The sequence below is a fragment of the Podarcis pityusensis genome (assembly GCF_964106645.2).
Source record: "Podarcis pityusensis genome assembly, chromosome: 15".
NCBI lineage: Eukaryota > Metazoa > Chordata > Lepidosauria > Squamata > Lacertidae > Podarcis > Podarcis pityusensis.
In genome coordinates, this window is record NC_138040.1 from 50,283 (window position 1) to 69,081 (window position 18,799).

Below are 18,799 nucleotides of genomic sequence, written 5' to 3' on the forward strand. Positions count from 1 at the left end.
GAGTTGGAAGGGACCTCGTGGGCTCATCAAGTCCAACCCCACTGCAGCGCAGGAACCACAGCTACATCTAACTTCATGCACAAGTCTTTGGAGCAAAAACCCAAACTCTGTACGCGGTCAAATGACATCAAGGTCGAGAACAGTGCCTGAAAATTCTCCCACAGTGGCCGCAGTGCTGGATTTACATATAAGCTAAACAAGCTATAGCTTAGGGCCCACTCTCTTGGGGGGCCCCCAAAAAATTCAAAGAAAACAACAACCTGGATGTACATTTCCAAAATATAAGATAAAAAACAATTAAAATAAAACCTACATACAGCAACAGTGTTTTGTTTTGCCTTGTGTAGGCTCCTGTGATGTAAGTAATGGGCCCTGCCCGCTCCCTAAAATTTCACTGATTTGCTCATTTCTATTGATAGGGTGCCTACATTCTGCATGGACTGGTTGCATGGCAACAACATGTGCAAATGGCTTTAGATACCTAGGTAAAGGGACCCCTGACCATTAGGTCCAGTCGTGGCCGACTCTGGGGTTGTGGTGCTCATCTCGCTTTACTGGCCGAGGGAGCCGGCATACAGCTTCCGGGTCATGTGGCCAGCATGACGAAGCCGCTTCTGGCGAACCAGAGCAGCGCATGGAAACGCCGTTTACCTTCCCGCCGGAGCAGTACCTATTTATCTACTTGCACTTTGACATGCTTTCGAACTGCTAGGTTGGCAGGAACAGGGACCGAGCAACGGGAGCTCACTCCATCACGGGGATTCGAACCGCTGACCTTCTGTTCGGCAAGTCCTAGGCTCTGTGGTTTAACCCGCAGCGCCACCCACGTCCCTAATAGATACCTATTAGGTCCATAAATTACCATATAGCATATATTCAACACAAAAAAAAGTGACAATTTGTTGTTGACAAAGGACAGCTGGACATATAAAGGGCCCCATTACCTTCAGTAGCTTAGGGCCTCATCAAACCTAAATCCAGCCCTGCCAGTGGGTCATAGAGCAATAGCCGATAAGGCCCTGTGGGATTAATCCTAAAGTGGGGCAACCCAGACAACTCCAGAGATTGTCGGATGGGGTCTGGACTGGCTGGGGCCCAGGAAACAGATCAGACTGGGAGGAATGGTGTGGAACTACAGGGAGGGCTGTAGCTCAGAGCATTGGGTTTGAATGCAAAAGATCCCGGGTTCAAACATAGAATTGTAGAGTTGGAGAGGACCCCAGAGCCATCTTGTTAAGTTCTGGGTGAACATATCAGACGACACAGCGATTCTTCAAACAGCTCTTGTTTATTCACAGGCCAGAACAGAACTGAACTGAAGGGTTCAGTCAGCCTGCTTATATAGAGCTCCACTAGAACGCAACAGTAACCATTTTCTGTAACGATCCAATCACTGAACGTCACTTTCGATCCCTTATTTGCATATGTGGACCTGAACTATCTACAGTATCCTCCTGCTGGCCCAGGGTGAGAACTTCAGTACATAACACATCTAGTCCAGCCCCATTATGCAGGAATATGCAAGTGGCCCATAGGGAGACTGAACCCACAATTTTGGTGTTATCAGCACCACGTTCTAACCACCCGAGCTAACTGGCAGCCTCTCTAGTCAGGACTGGGAAAAGACCCTTCCCTGAAATATCAACAAGCTGCTTCTGCCTGTCAGTGTAGGCACTACTGAGCTAGATGGACCTGACTGTGAAAAATTAGGACAGCTTCCTCTTTAAATCAACCCTTTATTCATAACCATGTGGACTGGAACCCGACTTTGTTTTTAGGGAAAGGGTCATAGCTCTGTGACAGCGCACCTTGCCGATAAGCGAGCAAGCTTCAAACCTACACAGGACTCTTTGCCGAAAAGTGAGCAAGCTTCAAGGTCCCACAAGGTCCCAGTTTTTCTTGGGGTGGTGGTGGTGGGGAAACCAGACTTCTGGTTCCCTCAGGGCCAAGTTCTAGCATGTTTCTGAATCCTGCACCCTCTTTTTTTTTTGAGCTTGCACTTGGTGAGGAGCCCCCGCCCCCTGAACCAGCCAATCCCTTGCTCCGCTGAACTACTGGGATGAAATCCAGGCAGACCTTGCCAGGGACACCCCCTCGCTTTTCCCCTGCGGCACACAATGCGTTTCATGGAACACATTTACAATTCAGATCAGTAGGCCAGTGCAGAGGGGGGTCCTGTCTGGAAGTGAGAGAGCCAAGCAGGGAAGCTCCTAAGCTGTAGGGGAGAGCGAGAGAGGAGGGCTGCGGACCGTCTCTCCTCTCCCGCAGCAGAACTGCAGATTTATTCCTCTTGCACTTCCTTGCTAGAGTCATCGTCAAGAAACGGCTTTGTCGACAGAGCAGGAGGCTGAGCTCACTGAGCTTTGCAGAAATATTAAAACAAACCGTTTTGTTAAATGAATAGGGGGCTATCAGGGGCCTGCCAGCCACAACACCCCTCTTTTCCCGCCCTCCTGTTGGAGGCAGCAAATGCCTCTGAATGCTAGTTTTGGGGAATTGCAAGGGGGAGAGTGTTGCTCATGTGCTGAGGTCCTGCTTGTGGACGTCTTCCCTTTGGGGCACCTGAGAGGCCACTGTGAGAACAGGTAAAGGTAAAGGGAGCCCTGACCATTAGGTCCAGTCGCGACCGACTCTGGGGTTGCGCGCTCATCTCGCTCTATAGGCCGAGGGAGCCGGCGTTTGTCCGCAGACAGCTTCCGGGTCATGTGGCCAGCATGACTAAGCCGCTTCTGGTGAACCAGAGCAGCGCACAGAAACGCCATTTACCTTCCCGCCGGAGTGGTACCTATTTATCTACTTGCACTTTGAGGTGCTTTTGAACTGCTAGGTTGGCAGAGCTGGGACCGAACAACGGGAGCTCACCCCGTCGCAGGGATTCGAACCACCAACCTTCTGATCAGCAAGTCCTAGGCTCTGTGGTTTAACCCACAGCACCACCCGCGTCCCACTGTGAGAACAGGAGGCTGGTAGAACTGCTAGAATATATATATATATATATATATATATATACACACACACACACACACACCGCACACACACACACACACACCCCAAGGTCTGGACGCAGTGACTGCAAGCAGGCGGACTTGGGGAGAAGGGGATGTTGGAAGCTGCCTTATATGATCATTGGCCTACCCAGCTTAAAAGGTGGGAGAGCTCAGACTCAGGGGTCAAATGTGGCCCTCGAGGCCTCTGTCTGGCCCCTGGCGAGACTCTCTCCTCAGGCCACACCCCCTCCCTAGCCACGCCCTCTTGCTTTAGGCCACACCTCTCACTGGCCCTTCTCTGCACCTGCCTTGAAAGGGGGAGAGCCCCAGATGCCAAGTGGAGATCAATGCAATGAATGAAATGGAAAGAAACTGAGGAGCTTAAGTAAAAACGTGTTGTAATCAAAAGCCGCCATGGAGTTCATTAAAAACACATGCAGTCAGTGAACTCCTGAACCACCAGCAGCCAGAATAATATAAGGACATCAGAAGAGGTTGCTGGACCAGGCCAAAGGATCATCCTGTTCTCACAGTGGGCAACCAGAGCCCCAAAAGGGAAGCCCACAAGCAGGTTCCGAGGGCAAGAGTATTCTCCAATTGTTGTTCCCCATTGTCTGGTGTTCAGAGGTAGACTGCTCTCACGTGTGGAGGTTCTGCTATCACAATAGACAAGCCTGGGCGCAGCCAGTCGAAGGGGGTCCATCTAATTCAACATCCTGCACTCCCAGTGGCCGATCAGATGCCCCCATGGGAAACCCAGAAGCAGGACCCAACACACTGCCCACCTAATCACCTCCCACTCCCTCACCTGTGATTCCTGCATTACAGAGGGTTGGACTAGATGACCCCTGGGGTCCCTTCCAACTCGACAGTTCTAGGACCTCTCTCCCTCCGGTGGTTCCTGGCATGGACTCCTGCGCCAGCCTCCCTGTGCTGCCAGGGTCAGGCCTGAGCCTGCGCCTTCCCAGGGAAGACAAAAAAGGCAGGATGAGAAGGCACCGAGACTGGGCTCCCACCTCAGTGCGGGGTCTGTTCCCTGGGCAGAGTGAATGGGCACTTCTTGAATGGGTGAATCACGCTGCCTCTCCCCTGGCAGAGGGGCACGGCCAGGCTAGCCTTGCAGCTCAGGGCTCAGCCAAGGCCGCTGGGGCGAAAGGGATCCTCTCCATCTTGAACACAGCTGTGGGTCACTCACCCCACAGCTCCTCCAGGATCTTACCAGTGTCTCCAGTAGAGATTCAGAGATTCTGGGTTGCAGCAAATTTATCATTATTTATCATCATTTATTGCATTTTTATCCCTACTTTTTCTCCAGGTTCCTCAAGGTGGCATATCCCTTATGCCTGCCAGAAGCCACCAAGCAGGATTCGAACACAAGAGCAACTCTCTCCTCCTGCAGTTTCTAGCAACTGGTATTGAGAAATATTGCTGGCTCCAACTGTGGAGGCAGAGCCGAGCCATTGTGGATTATTATTATTATTATTATTATTACTATTTTATTTGTACACCCATCTGACTGGGTTCCCCAGCCACTCTGGGTGGCTTCCAACAAATATAAAAGCATGATAAAACATCAAACATCAAAAACTTCCCTATACAAGTCTGCCTTCAGATGTCTTCCGAAAGTTGCATAGTTATTTATCCCATTGACTATAAACCATCAATATCCCTCTTCTCTTCCATGAATTTGTCTGATCCTTTTTAAAAGCCATCCTAGTTGGTGGCAGGGAGTTCCGTAGTTTAACTCTGTGCTGTGTGAAGAAGGACTTTATCTGTCCTGAACCTTCCAAGTTGGGCTTCATTGGGGGGGTCACGAGTTCTAGTGTGATGAGAGAAGGGAGAACAGCAAAGACATGACATCTTTCTGCAGGGCCTGCAAGACAGAGCTGTTCCGCCTGGCCTTTGGTTTGGATTCAGTCTGACCCTTCTGTTTCCCTCCCTTTACGGTTTTGATTTATGGGCTACTTTTAAAATGAAGCTGCATTTTAAATTGGGTTCCCCCCCTCTATTATTTTCTTTATTGTAATTTTACTGGTGTTAGTCGCCCTGAGCCCGGCTCTGGCTGGGGTAAAGGTAAAGGGACCCCTGACCATTAGGTCCAGTCATGTGATAAGGGAAAGCAGCGGAGAAATGCTGCCAGCCAGTGTTGGCAGCATGGAGCTAGATGGAGCAATGCTTTGGCTCAGGAGAAGGCAGTGCCCCGTGCCCCAGAGGAAACCCACCAGCTGGTTTCCTCGTTTAGGATGTGGGGCAAATCCTGCTTCAGCAAGGCTGAAGTCATCCGAAGTCTTGTGTCTAGATTAAGGGAAGTGATAAAGGTAAAGTTAAAGGGACCCCTGACCATTAGGTCCAGTCATGACCGACTCTGGGGTTGCGGTGCCCATCTCGCTTTACTGGCCAAGGGAGCCGGCGTACAGCTTCCGGGTCATGTGGCCAGCATGACTTAGCCGCTCCTGGCAAACCAGAGCAGCGCACGGAAACGCCGTTTACCTTCCCGCTGGAGCGGTACCTATTTATCTACTTGCACTTTGATGTGCTTTTAAACTGCTAGGTGGGCAAAAGCAGGGACCGAGCAATGGGAGCTCACCCCGTCGCGGGGATTCGAACCGCCGACCTTCTGATTGGCAAGTCCTAGGCTCTGTGGTTTAACCCACAGCGCCCCCCACGTCCCTCTGGCTGGGGAGGAATTTTATTTATTTATTTATTTATATTACTATTATTATTATTATTTTCCTTCCCCAATGCTGCAACTTTTCTTCCTCCTCCCCTCTGTAGGGGAACTGCACCTTTTGGGGCCTGATGTGCGCTATGATCAGCTGCGGTCCCTGCATTGCAGCAGGTTGGGATGGATGACCCTCGGGTCCCTTCCAGCTCTACAACTCCAGGATTCAAAGCAGCCTTAGATTTTTGTCCAGCCCAAGACACAGGTGGGTTGCATAACTTCCCCAGGATCCGCACACAAACCCCCCCCACACAGAGGGCTTTCTTAGAACACTTCTGGAGAAACCAGCTCAGCCCCAGAGCCGGCTTGCAGGGGTCCCTCCAGTCCACCAGGGCAGGCGGGGGTCACCTCGTTGACCCGGGATGGCGGGCACAGCTTTCTGGACAAAGAGCTCTGTCCCGAAGGGGCCTGAAAGGAAGGAATCCCAAAGGAGGCCGCGTCCTACGGGCCCTCCGAGATCACCCCATCTCAGTTGCCACAGCGACCGGCCTCAGCCCACCCTCTTGGAAGCCAGTCATGAATTCAAGAAGGGGGGGCTGCCGAGGTAACTCTCGGTCAGTCCCAGGAGCAGCAGGAGGGAAGGAAGCTGCTGAAGAGCTAACCCTTTCGTCCTCAGGCTGCTCCAGGGGGAGAAAGCTTTTGGCCTAAACCTGCACCCATGTTGTTGTTTAGTCGTTTAGTCGTGTCCACCTCTTCGTGACCCCCTGGACCAGAGCACGCCAGGCCCTCCTGTCTTCCACTGCCTCCCTCAGGCTGGCAGCTTCGAGAACACTGTCCCACCACCTCGACCTCTTTCATCCCCTTCTCCTTGTGCCCTCCATCTTTCCCAGCATCAGGGTCTTTTCCAGGGAGTCTTCTCTTCTCATGAGGTGGCCAAAGTCTTGGAGCCTCAGCTTCAGAATCTGTTCTTCCAGTGAGCACTCAGGGCTGATTTCCTTCAGAATGGAGAGGTTTGGTCATCTTGCACCTATAGGTGCACCCATAGGGCACCCAAAAGGCTCCCCTGGATGCATCATGGATGCCCTTGAAGCTGACCCAGAAACTCCAGCGGGTGCAGAATGCCGTGGCGAGACTCCTTACAGGGTCCTTGCCACGGGATCACATTCACCCGGTTCTATACCAGCTGCACTGGCTCCCGGTGGAGTACAGGATCAGGTTCAAGGTGCTGGTTTTGACCTTTAAAGCCCTACACGGCCCAGGACCCTCGTACCTACGGGACCCCCTCGCCTGGTATGTCCCATGTAGGACCGTACAAATAAAAACATCTTGGAGGCCCTGGGCCACAGGGAGGTTAGGCTGAACTCAACCAGAGCCAGGGCCTTTTCAGTACTGGCCCCGACTTGGTGGAACGCTCTGTCCCAAGAGACTAGGGCCCTGCGGGACCTGACATCTTTCCGCAGGGCCTGCAAGACAGAGCTGTTCCTGGCCTTTGGCCAGGGCACAGTCTGACCCCCTCCTTTGGTAATCCTCACAGAACTCTAGCCCAATGGTTGCCATTAATTTGATTCTGAATTGATTTTCGAATATATTGGTTTTAGAATGCTGTGTTACTTTGTTGTTGTTAGCCTCTCTGACCCCGGCTTCGGCTGGGGAGGGTGGGATATAAATAAAAATGTATTATTATTATTATTATGGCTCTTTCAGAGTGTGAAGAAAGAAACTCTGTGGAAGGTGGGGTGGAGACTTCCATGGTGCCAAGTCCAAACATCTTCCCAACAGCCTCTGAAATGCTAATTCACCCAGTGTTTTATCATCTGACAGTTCTCGATTTCCACATTGGACAAATGTGTCGTCTCTGCATCTGATCGTTGACCTGCAATGGTGCTTTGACAACATTTAATTATTATTATTATTATTATTATTATTATTATTATTTATTATTTATACCCCGCCCATCTTGCTGGGTTTCTCCAGCCACTCTGGTCTGCTTCCAACAGACTATTAAAATACAATAACCTATTAAACATTAAAAGCTTCCCTAAACAGGGCTGCCTTCAGATGTCTTCTAAAAATCTGGTAGTTGTTTTTCTCTTTGACATCTGGTGGGAGGGTGTTCCACAGGGCAGGCGCCACCACTGAGAAGGCCCAAGTCCAAACATCCTCTGAACAGCCTCTGAAATGCTAATTCACCTAGTGTTTTACCATCTGACGGTTCTCGATTTCCACATTGGACAAATGTGACCTCTCAGCATCTGACCGTTGACCTGCAATGGTGCTTTGACAGCCTTTGATGCCTGACATGCAATGGTGCTTCGTCTCTGTCAGCATTTGGTAGGAAAACATGCCGTGTATGTGGCAGGTAGCAGCCTTCTGAAACTTCGCAGGGTTTGTAAATCCCTATTTAAGGCAATGCCTTTATTGTGGCAACCAAAACATCACAAAATAGTGTGCGGATTTATCCAAAACTAGTCATCAGGCTTGACACAACCTTGATGGCAGAAAGTGAGGAGGAATTAAAGAACCTTTTACTGAGGGTGAAAGAGGAGAGCGCAAAATATGGTTTGAAGCTCAACATCAAAAAAACAAAGATCATGGCCACTGGGCCCATCACCTCCTGGGAAATAGAAGGGGAAGAAATGGAGGCAGTGAGAGATTGTACTTTCTTGGGCTCCATGATCACTGCAGATGGTGACAGCAGTCACAAAATTAAAAGACGCCTGCTTCTTGGGAGAAAAGCAATGACAAACCTAGACAGCATCTTAAAAAGTAAAGACATCACCTTGCCAACAAAGGTCCGTATAGTTAAAGCTATGGTTTTCCCAGTAGTGATGTATGGAAGTGAGAGCTGGACAATAAAGAAGGCTGATTGCCAAAGAATTGATGCTTTTGAATTCTGGTGCTGGAGGAGACTCTTGAGAGTCCCATGGACTGCAAGAAGATAAAACCTATCCATTCTGAAGGAAATCAGCCCTGAGTGCTCACTGGAGGGACAGATCGTGAAGCTGAGGCTCCAATCCTTTGGCCACCTCATGAGAAGAGAAGACTCCCTGGAAAAGACCCTGATGCTGGGAAAGATGGAGGGCACAAGGAGAAGGGGACAACAGAGGACGAGATGGTTGGATAGTATTCTTGAAGCTACCAGCATGAGTTTGACCAAACTGCGGGAGGCAGTGGAAGACAGGAGGGCCTGGCGTGCTCTGGTCCAGGGGGTCACGAAGAGTCGGACACGACTAAACGATTCATCAACAACAACAACAAAGTCATCAGGCTAGGAAGTAAACAAAAGCTGGTTGGTGCCAAAGCTTTCACATTTGTTCTTTGTAAATGGTGTAGAGATCGCCTGTCAAGTATATTAGTGTTGCTAAAAAAAATATTTTGGGGACATTTTGGTTGGCCTAATGAAGACTTTGCACCAATATGGATTTTGGAATGAAGACCCCACTTAAATCTGGAACATTAAAGTACCAGCTTTGCAGCTGGAATCAAACTCAGTTGTGGATGTTTATGTGGCATTGCAATATTTTTGCAAATATTCCTTTCCAGGCCTATGGCAAGGGGAGCTGGGATGTGTGACATGCCTTGCAGACGTGTGTGGGAATGCAAGCCTCTCGATCTGGGGCACCAGCCAGGCCCACACCTGCAGCTCTGACTTTTTCACTGCCAACACAATGCCCACCCTGTTTTGCTGTGCTTCCTGCAAGGGGACCTTAGGACCCCTTCCTTCAACTGTTGTTGTTGTTTGTCATCTGTAGATTTCAGGGCAGTTCGCAACATGAAAATACAAAATGAAAACACAAAATGCATAATAATAGAGAAACAAACCAATAACCCCCCTCCCATAAACACACTTGAAAGGCCATTGATTGTTTAATCAGCCTGGGAGAAGTAGAACATTCGCCTGGTGCCTAAAGATATGCAATGAAGGTGTCAGGCGAGCCTCTCTGGGGAGAGCATCCCACAGACGGGGAGCCACCACTGAAAAGGCCCCGTTCTCATGTTGCCACTCTCTGGACCTCAGATGATGATCACAAATGTTTGTTCTATGTCAAGGTGAGAACCTGAGTCGTCTGTGCGCTCCAAGCTAGTCCATCCTATAGCTGAACCTTACAACAGCTGGCAAGGAAGACTCCTACATCTGACACGACTGGGGTGTTTTCTTGGAATCTAAACTATAAGTATGCCCAAAACCATGAGCTATGATTCTAGGATCATTTGGCTGTGCTTCCCTGAATTGCAGGCGATTGGACTGGACCTTTGCGGTCTCTTCCGCCTCGAACATCCCACGATTACTCGCTGGTACCCAGACGCACCTGCTGAGCCATCCAGCGCAGCTGTCAAGTGAAGACCTACGTCCGCCACCCCGGACTAAGAAAAGCCTGCGCTTTCTGTTTCCCAGAGCTGGGAGCCCGTCGAGATTTGGAGCGGGGGAGAGAGAGAGAGAGGGAGGGAGGGAGGGAGGGCTCCAGCCCCTCCCCTCCCCGCGGATCAGGCCACCGCACGGCGGGGCTTAAAAGGCGCCGGGCGCGCCGGGCGCTGTCTCTGCGCCCTGGTGCTGAAAGCAAGCCGCCGCCGCCGCCGCCTGCTCCGTCGGTGGCTCCCGCCGCGATGCCTGGCACGTCGCTGCCGCTGTTGCTGTTGCTGCTGGCGGGGGCTGGGTCCGACCCGGCCCGGCCCCCGGCGGCCCTCTGCGTCCTCCGCAGCCCGCTGGCGGCCGGCGTGCTCCGCTTGGAGGCGTCCGACGGGAAGGAGCTCCTGAGCGCCACTTGGGCGCCCCGACGACGCGCCGGCCTGAGCGGCTGCAGCGTTTCCGCAGAGTCCCGGGAGGTGGCCGCCTTCCTGAGCCGCTGTTCCGCGGGGGCGCAGGAGGAGGAGGAGCCCGACTTCCCCGGGATGGAAGAAGCCAAGGCGGCCTGCCTCGACGGCGCGGATGGCAGAGAGGCTTCCTCCCGGCGCCGGACCAAGCGCGGCTTCACCTACCCGGGGACACTCTGGTGCGGAGCCGGCAACATCGCGGAGAGCTACGAAGAACTGGGTACCTAACTGGAGATGGAGAAGGCGCGGGGCGGGAGGGGACGGAGGAAGGGGGGCTTCTCCAGCCAGGAGCCTCTTGCTTCGCCAACTTGGCGCCCTCCGGATACTTGGAAACGGGGCAGTGTTTGTTTGTTTGTTTGTTTGTTTGTTAAATAACTTTTTAATTCAAAATTAAAACAAAACATATTATCCAGAAACATATCATCCTTACTCCCCCCCATTTTTCCTCCCTCCCCCCACAGAACCCACCCACCCCCACCCCCCGACTTCCCTCAGTTCCAGTCTTTTGATTTCTCAAAAAATGCTGTTTTCTGCATGTTACACAGTTGTATAGATCCTCAAACTATTTAGCTGCTTATTATCAATAAAAGGTTTGTGAATGTTTATTCAACCCAGCCAAGGAGATCAGTTCGCTTTGTTGCGTCTTCAGATACTTTGTAAAGAGTTCCCATTCATCTTTAAAGTCACAGTTATCCTTGTCCCGTAGCTTATGTCAGTTTCACCAGTTCTGCATAGTTCATCAATTTTTCTTGCCATGATTCTTTAGTTGGTGTTTCTTCAGTCTTCCATCCTTCCATCCTGAAGACTGGAAGGATGGAACAGCGTAATGTTTGAGAGAGGCAGTGTGGTGTAGTGCTTAGAGGGTCGGGCTAGGACCTGGGAGATCAGGGTTCGAATCCCCCACTCCGCCATGGAGCTCATCGGGTGTCCTTGGAGCAGACACTGCCTCCGTCAGCCTGACCTACCTCACAGGGTTGTTGTCGGGAGTCAATGAGCGGGGTGGAGAACCATGTTACTCCACCTTGAACTCGCACCCATGGCTTCAAGTTGCAAAAAAGAAAGGAAATTCCAACTAAACGTCAGGGGGAACTTTCCAACAGGAAGAGCGGAGTCTCCTTCCCTGAAGGTTTTTAAGCAAAGGTTGGGTGGCCATCTGTCAGAGATGCTTTAGCGGAGAATTCCTGTATTTCAGGGGGCTGGACTAGATGACCCTTAGGGTACCTTCCAACTCTACAATTCTGTGAAGTGAAATGAAATAAATAAATAAATAAATAGTTGCACCCCACTCTGGGACCTTAGGATGCAGGGTAGGTAGTAAATTGCAATAATGTTAATAGTAATTATTATTATTATTGATGATGATGATTGATCTTAGAATCTAAGGTCTCTAGGGAAAGTCAGAACTAGGAGCATAGCTGTCAACTTTTCCTATTTCTTGTGAGGAATCCTATTCGGAATAAGGGAATTTCCCTTTAAAAAAGGGAAACGTTGACAGCTACGGCTAGGAGTCATCTATTTAATTATTTATTTATTTAAATAAACATCCACATTATTGGCATCAGAAAATGTTTAGAAGATATTGAAATAAGATGATGCATTTAATTTTCTTTTTATGTTTTTAGGTTTGAAGTTATGTTATTAATAACCTTTTCTGTTAAGAGATAGCAAAGTGGGTGAAAATATAAGCAAACCAGAAACGCAAGTTGGAGGAAGTCTTGGAGGGGAGGGAGGAATATATAGTAAACGTTAAGAATTTGAGATGTAATGAATGAAAATGAAAAATGAATATATATTTTTTTTAAAAAGAGCTCGGAGTCATCAATGAACATCTTTTTCTTCTCCTCTTAGAAATGTGTCATAGAACCATAGAATTGTAGAGTTGGAAGGGACCTGAGGGTCATCTAGTCCAACCCCCTGCAGTGCAGAAATCTCAGCTAAAGCATCCAGGACAGAGGGCCATCCTGTGTCCTCCTGTGACCACAGCTATGTGATGATGATGGGGGCTGACCGGAGGAGGAGCCCAAAACCCCTTAAGGGCAGCTGCTTGGCTTGGACCAGGGAAGGTGGCAGTGCCCCCTAAGGGGACTGTGGGATTACCTGGGGGGTGCTAAGATGCCAGGGGGCAGCAAAAAGCGCTGGAGGTGCAAGCAACTCTCAGACTTTGAAGAGCTGGCATTGCTCATCAAGTTCATCAGTTTTGTTGAATTAACCAAACTAAGTAGTTAAAGTGGATTTTGAATAGACATGCAGTCGATAGCAGGAATAGCTCAGTCAGCAGAGCATGGGACTCCTAAGCTCAGGGTTGTGGGTTTGATCTCCACACTGGGCACTAGATGACCCTGGTGGTCCCTTCCAATTCTACTATTGTTCCTGTTGCGAATTTTACTGTGTCACCCTCTACCTTAGTGGGTCATGCATGCTGCTATTCTGAAGGATGCTTTTTCGGGGTAGGGCAGGGGACACGGGAAATGAGCTTGTGGAGCCATTGTTTCTAAAGCCATACCTAGGCTGGGCTTCTTAATTTTACCTGCCGCCCTCCAATCCCTCCCGCCCTCTTTCAGGAGCTCACCAGGAGACGGACAGGTGCTGCCGGGAACACGACCACTGCCAGCACGTCATCCACCCTTTCACCTACAAGTACGGGTACCGCAATTTCCGATGGCACACCATCAGCCACTGCGATTGCGATAACAGGTGAGCAGAAGGGAGGGGCGGGGTTTGGGAGGAAGTTTCTGCAGGGCCCCCAAAACACAGAACCACAGAATGGCAGTGATGGTAAAGGTAAAGGGGCCCCTGACCATTAGGTCCAGTTGTGGCCGACTCTGGGGTTGTGGCTCTCATCTCGCTTTACTGGCTGAGGGAGCCGGCGTACATCTTCCGGGTCATGTGGCCAGCAGGACTAAGCCGCTTCTGGTGAACCAGAGCAGCGCACGGGAACACCGTTTACCTTCCTGCCAGAGCGGTACCTATTTATCTACTTGCACTTTGACGTGCTTTTGAACTGCTAGGTTGGCAGGAGCAGGGACCGAGCAACCCCGTCGCGGGGATTCGAACCGCCGACCTTCTGATCGGCAAGTCCTAGGCTCTGTGGTTTAACCCACAGCGCCACCCACGTTCCGGTAGTGATGGTAGTGCCATGCAAGAATAGGCAACTGTTTCATACGGGGATCACACCCACAACTTTAGCAGGTTACCAGCACCACGCTCTAACCAACTGAGCTATTGCCTCTCGTGCAAAACGCTGGCCCTGCAGTTTCCAAAAGTGAGGAGGAGGAGCCCCTCTTCAACCCTGCCTCCCCCTCCATATATTTCTTCCAAACACCCAGATCTTCAAGGCCAGCCCAGATAAGGCGACAGAAATCTGTGCAGCTATTGTGTGTTATAACATAGAAAACCTCAAACAACACAAGACCAAGACGTCAGGGGGTTGCCAGGGTTTGAGCTCCAGCTTTGCATGCAGAAGGGCCCAGGTTCAATCCCCAATGGCACAGAACTGTAGAGTTGGAAGGGAACCTAGGGGTCATCCAGTCCAACCCTCTGCAATGCACAACACAAGGTTAGTGTGGGTTTTTAAAAAAATAAAATACAAAAATTAAAAGGATGTGTTTTGAGAGCCCCCTTGGGATTTTTCAAATGGAAAAGCTAGATGTTTATTCTATGCAGAGTAAGTGAAATGGAAACCCCTCCGCCTTTTTTTAATAGGTTAAAGGCATGCCTGCGAGCCGTGAACGACACAGCCTCCCGCGTGGTGGGCCAGGCCTTCTTCAACGTCATCCAAGTGCCTTGCTTTGAGTTTGCCTACAAAGAGCAATGTGTGGAGCCTTATCTCTACGTCTGGTAAGCGGCTCTTAGTTCCTTCTCTGCCCCCAGCAACCTCCTCTTCAATCTTGAGCAACAGAAGCAGGATGAGTGCTCAAGAAACGGCTCTGCTATTATTGCCACAGCAGAACAGAGCGGGCTTTTCCATCAAAGCACAAACAGAGGGGCTGGGAGTTGGGAGAGGCTGCTTTGAATGCAGAGGGAAACAAGGGAAGGAATGAGCAGAGAAGGTGTTGTTGATGATGATTTTTATGCTATTTTCTTATTGCACTTAAAACCCTGCAAGGTAGATTAGGTTGAGAGACAGTGACTGGCCCAAAGTCACAACCAGGGAGCTTCAAGGCTGAGTACAGGGAGATTTGAACCCAGATCCTAGTCTGACACTCTAACCACTATGCCATACTGTCCACCTCTTCTCCCTCTGGGGATTCCGGCCTGGTTGCCTCCCTCCCCATTCCTAGCTTTTATTCAAGACAGAGGCTGCCTGGTTTTCTTTTCTGCTGGTAGAATCGTGGTTTTCAATGAGGTTGCACGTTTTAAATTCTTTCACGTGATTTTTTATCATTGCTTGGAAAGCTGCAGTTTGGTTTTAGTGGGCTTTATCTTTTCTATGCTCTACAGTTACAAAAGCACTTTTGCTAAACTCACCTGGGAGGATCAGAATTTATTCAAATCAATTATCAAGAAGGGAGCCTGCAACTAGGGCTGGCTGGACTTGGCCTTAAAATGAAACGAAAGAAACCTGCTCCAGAATAATCCAGATTCTGCAAACATGTGCTGTATGCAAATATGGGAAAAATGCACATTTTCTTTCCATGCATGTAATTTATCCTGCTGGTGGTAGTCACAGGTGTGTGGCTATGGGTGCCAGAAGCACTGCCAGGCCTTGAAACACACACCTCGTCTCCCCAGCTAATCATATGACTTCTGAAGCAATGGTAGCACAAGGACTAGAAACTTGACCTCTTTCATTTTAAAGCAGAGGTGGGGAAATTTGTTGGGCTTCACCTCCCATCACCCTCCCTGGGGTTAACAGGGCCTGAAGTCCAGCAACACCTGGAAGACCACAGGATTCCCCACCCCTGCTTTATCAAGCAGTCAGGTTTCTAGTCCTCAGCATCCCTGCTTTGAAATGAGCCAAAATGATGCCCCAGCCTGTGAAGTTTCCCCTGTGTGCTCAGGGAATCCCTGCAACTCCTGGTTATCTGTGTCTGCTCAATTTTTGCCAGGTGCAAGAACTACACAACCGTGGCAGTTGCCGTGGCGCAAGATCCGGTGCTGTACGAATACGGCGGGGGGCTCATAGACGGGCTGGCAACCCGTCAGCCACCCCCGGCAAAGTCTTCCACCACCACCACCTCCTTCCGTCTGTCGGCGGGTTCATCTCCTCTTCCCCGCAAGCCGGCCCCGGCTGTTGTGGCAGCGGCTGGGACCACTCCTGCCCCCCAGGCGAGGCCCAGCGACACCCCCAAGAAGCAGCGGAAGGGCAAGGGCAAAGGAAGAAAAGGCAGAAGGGGGAAAGGCTTGAAGAAGAAGAAGGCAGAGGCAAAGGCTGCGACCGTTCCTCATCCGGCGAGAGAGGACCCCGCCGCCTTCCCAAAGCAGCTGGTGGAGCAAGAGCCGGCCAAGGTGGACTTCCAAGACCCCGTGGGGCCTCCGGACTTAGGGGAGGAAGATCTGTTCAATGCCATCCTTGGCGACGACCCTGCAGGATTGGCCGAACCAGGGGGCAGACAACCAACTGCTCTGCCCAAGGCCACCCCCAGGCCCCCCACTGTCCAGCCTCCTCCGAGGAAGAGGAAAGGGAGGAGGCGGCGGCTCAGGGAGAGAGATGGACAGTCCCAGCATTTGCCCCACCCAGACTCGGGGGGCAAGATCTCCGCAGTCCAGGCTGCGTAATAAACAGGCAGAATCAGATCGAGCCCAAAGACCCTGACTTTACGTGTGTGCTCCCCTCCAGGGGAGGGCAGGGAAACATCGGGGGGAGGGGTCTGGAGGAGCTGAGGGTGCCTGGCACCCACCCTGCCCAGTCAAAAGGTGCTTGCCTGCCAAAGTCCGCTGGCACCAAGTGTCCCACCCCAGGAAGTCTATACATGCACTCGAGAATGAAATCCTGCCAAGTCGTGCAAACTGGCGCCCGTTTGCTTGCATTTTGCGGGATTTCGTCTGCCAGGTGGCAGAAGCAAAACAGGACACAAGACCACCTCCCAAAACCTCAATAGCTCTGCCAAGGGGGCACAGCAGCTGCTCTGCAGGCAGAAGGCCTCAGGGCTCAAGCCCCAAGCCCAGTTGGTGCCAACCTGATGTCGCTCCTCAGGTGTTTTGGACCAAGGCTCCCTAACCCCGACACTGCTGCAGTTTGTTGAAAAATAAAGAGAGTACGTGATCAGAAATGCTTGTTACTTCCAGGACAGACAGACAATCCTCAGGTAGAGAGAAACAGCTCGATCCTGAACACTTGGGAGTTCTAGTTACAGGTAGGTAGCTGTGTTGGTCTGCCATAGTCGAAACACAATTAAAAAAAAAAAATCCTTCCAGTAGCACCTTAGAGACCAACTAAGTTAGTTATTGGTATGAGCTTTTGTGTATCTGAAGAAGTGTGCATGCACACGAAAGCTCATACCAATAACAGACTCTTAAGGTGTTACTGGAAGGAATTTTTTATTTATTTTTTAAAATTTTGTTTCGACTTGGGAGTTCTTTAGCATCAATGTCTGCATTGCAATCCCTTGCAAGTCCCTTCCTATTCTATGATGTTATGATGAAAAATAAAGCAGCTTGTGAATCTCATCCTTTGTGACCTCCTTAGCTAAATCTAAAGGACCAGAACATGGTTTTTTTGGTGTTGTGACCCAGGTATGGTTCTCGGGCTACAGAATCCTGCACAAAGTACCAAGTGCATTCAGGATGTGGTGGGACCCTTAGAATCGAAGAGTTGGAAGGGCCCACCAAAGGATATGCACTTTTGGCTCATTTCCCCACACTTCAAGAGGGGGTCTGCCTCCCCAGATGTTGACTGCTCACAGGTGGAAGCCAATTGGTATCCCTTCCTTGAGAGGCTCTGGGTAGGAATGATCTACCTGCTGAGCACACCTCGTGTTTTCTGGTTTCTTCATGAAAGGCCACTGGTGTTCTGGACACTAAGGGGAAATCAAGGTTGCTGCTCCCAGACAAGAAAGGAAAGAGATTCTGCCAACAGGAGTAGCCTTTAAAGCCCATGCTCTCAAATTTCCAGCATTTTTACACCTTTGGCTTACAGTTTCTCTGCTTCCAGGCCTTCCTTCTTTCCCTGGGGACCTGCGGCCAAAGATGTGTCTGGTTGCAAAGGACGCTGTCTTCCACCAAGTCAGATTTGTTCCATCTAGAATTTCAGAACCCTAGAGTTGGCAGGATTCGCACCCAAAGCCTCCTTGGCAGCACAGTGTTGTCTGCTGGCAGCAATGAATCTCCAGGGTTTCAGGCAGGGCTCTGTCCCAGCCTTAACTGCAGATGCCATCAGGGGCAGAGCCTGGGACCTTCTGCATGCAAAGCAGATACTCTGCTACAGAGCTGTGGCACTCCCCACCCAAAATGAAGTTCCCAGTCCTCATGGTCTGAATAAAGGGGTGATTTGATTGGGAATCCAACTGCTATATATGGAGTCAGATCATTGGTCCATTCACCCCAGCATTGTCTAAACCAGCGGTTCTCAACCTGTGGGTCCCCAGATGTTGTTGGACTACAACTCCCATCACCCCTGACTGGCAGAAGCCCTTCAGGCTTTCGTGCAGGGACTACCCCCGGGGCTCTGGCCCCACCACCAAGCCAGGACCCTTCCTGATGGGCCTGAGCCTTTCCCCATCTTTTCCTACCACCCTGCTTATCTGGTCTTCACTCTCCCACATTGTTGGGTTTCTCAACCACCTCTGAAGAGCCACTCTGAGCAGGAAGGCAAATACTTCCAGTTGAGCTCCACTGCAGTCCAGAGACTCCCTATTACATGTCAATAATGATAATAATAACAACAATAATTTATTATTTATACCCCACCCATCTGGTTGAGTTTCCCCAGCCACTCTGGGCAGCTTCCAATTGAGTGTTAAAAACCATACAGCATTAAATATTAAAAGCTTATAGGCTTATGTTTAGAGTGCAGGAGTTAAGACTGGGGTGGCATCCTCAGAGATGCCTGCCCTGTTTCTGAAAGGATGGGAGTGCCCTTTCCTGCCTCGAATGAGGCAACAGGGATCCTGCAGAGACTCCACGGGCAGCTGCTGTTGCCTCTTTGCAGGAACAGCAGAACTGCTCCAGGCTCACCCCGAAAACGCAGGGATGGAGCAGAATCGGGCAGCTTCAAGGCCGACCAAGTGGGCAGGGATGCCAGAGGAGGCCCGTCCAAAGAGACGAATGGGGAACAGCTGGCAGAGGTGGGACAGCGGGCTTTTTCGTCATTGCTTGGGAAAGTTTCTGTTAAGAAACAAAATGGAAAGCAGCAATTCTAGGGATGCTGGGCAGGGTGGGGGAAAATTGTGACAACATC

The 18,799-nt window shown here is 50.6% G+C and overlaps 1 protein-coding gene and 1 long non-coding RNA gene across 2 annotated transcripts; both read left to right on the top strand.

The window, feature by feature from the left end:
• Window positions 1-4,298: 4,298 nt before the first annotated feature.
• Window positions 4,299-7,544, top strand: LOC308464636. The gene is made up of 3 exons (XR_013980116.1): window positions 4,299-4,399; window positions 5,763-5,914; window positions 7,354-7,544. It is a non-coding gene; the product is annotated as an uncharacterized lncRNA (long non-coding RNA).
• Window positions 7,545-10,221: 2,677 nt separating this feature from the next.
• On the top strand, window positions 10,222-17,070 carry PROCA1 (protein interacting with cyclin A1). The gene is made up of 4 exons (XM_080984081.1): window positions 10,222-10,681; window positions 13,023-13,155; window positions 14,164-14,298; window positions 15,510-17,070. The coding sequence occupies exons 1-4, from the start codon at window positions 10,255-10,257 to the stop codon at window positions 16,177-16,179; spliced, it is 1,365 nt and encodes a 454-aa protein (XP_080840207.1). The 5' UTR covers window positions 10,222-10,254; the 3' UTR covers window positions 16,180-17,070.
• The last annotated feature ends 1,729 nt before the right edge of the window (window positions 17,071-18,799 follow it).

What these genes read in the sequence shown, in the direction of transcription:
- PROCA1 (XM_080984081.1), top strand. Translation starts at nt 10,255, where the DNA reads ATGCCTGGCACGTCGCTGCCGCTGTTGCTGTTGCTGCTGGCGGGGGCT. An exon ending in GGAGAGCTACGAAGAACTGG is followed by an intron (nt 10,682 to 13,022) that starts GTACCTAACTGG and finishes GCCCTCTTTCAG; the next exon opens with GAGCTCACCAGGAGACGGAC. An exon ending in CACTGCGATTGCGATAACAG is followed by an intron (nt 13,156 to 14,163) that starts GTGAGCAGAAGG and finishes TTTTTTTAATAG; the next exon opens with GTTAAAGGCATGCCTGCGAG.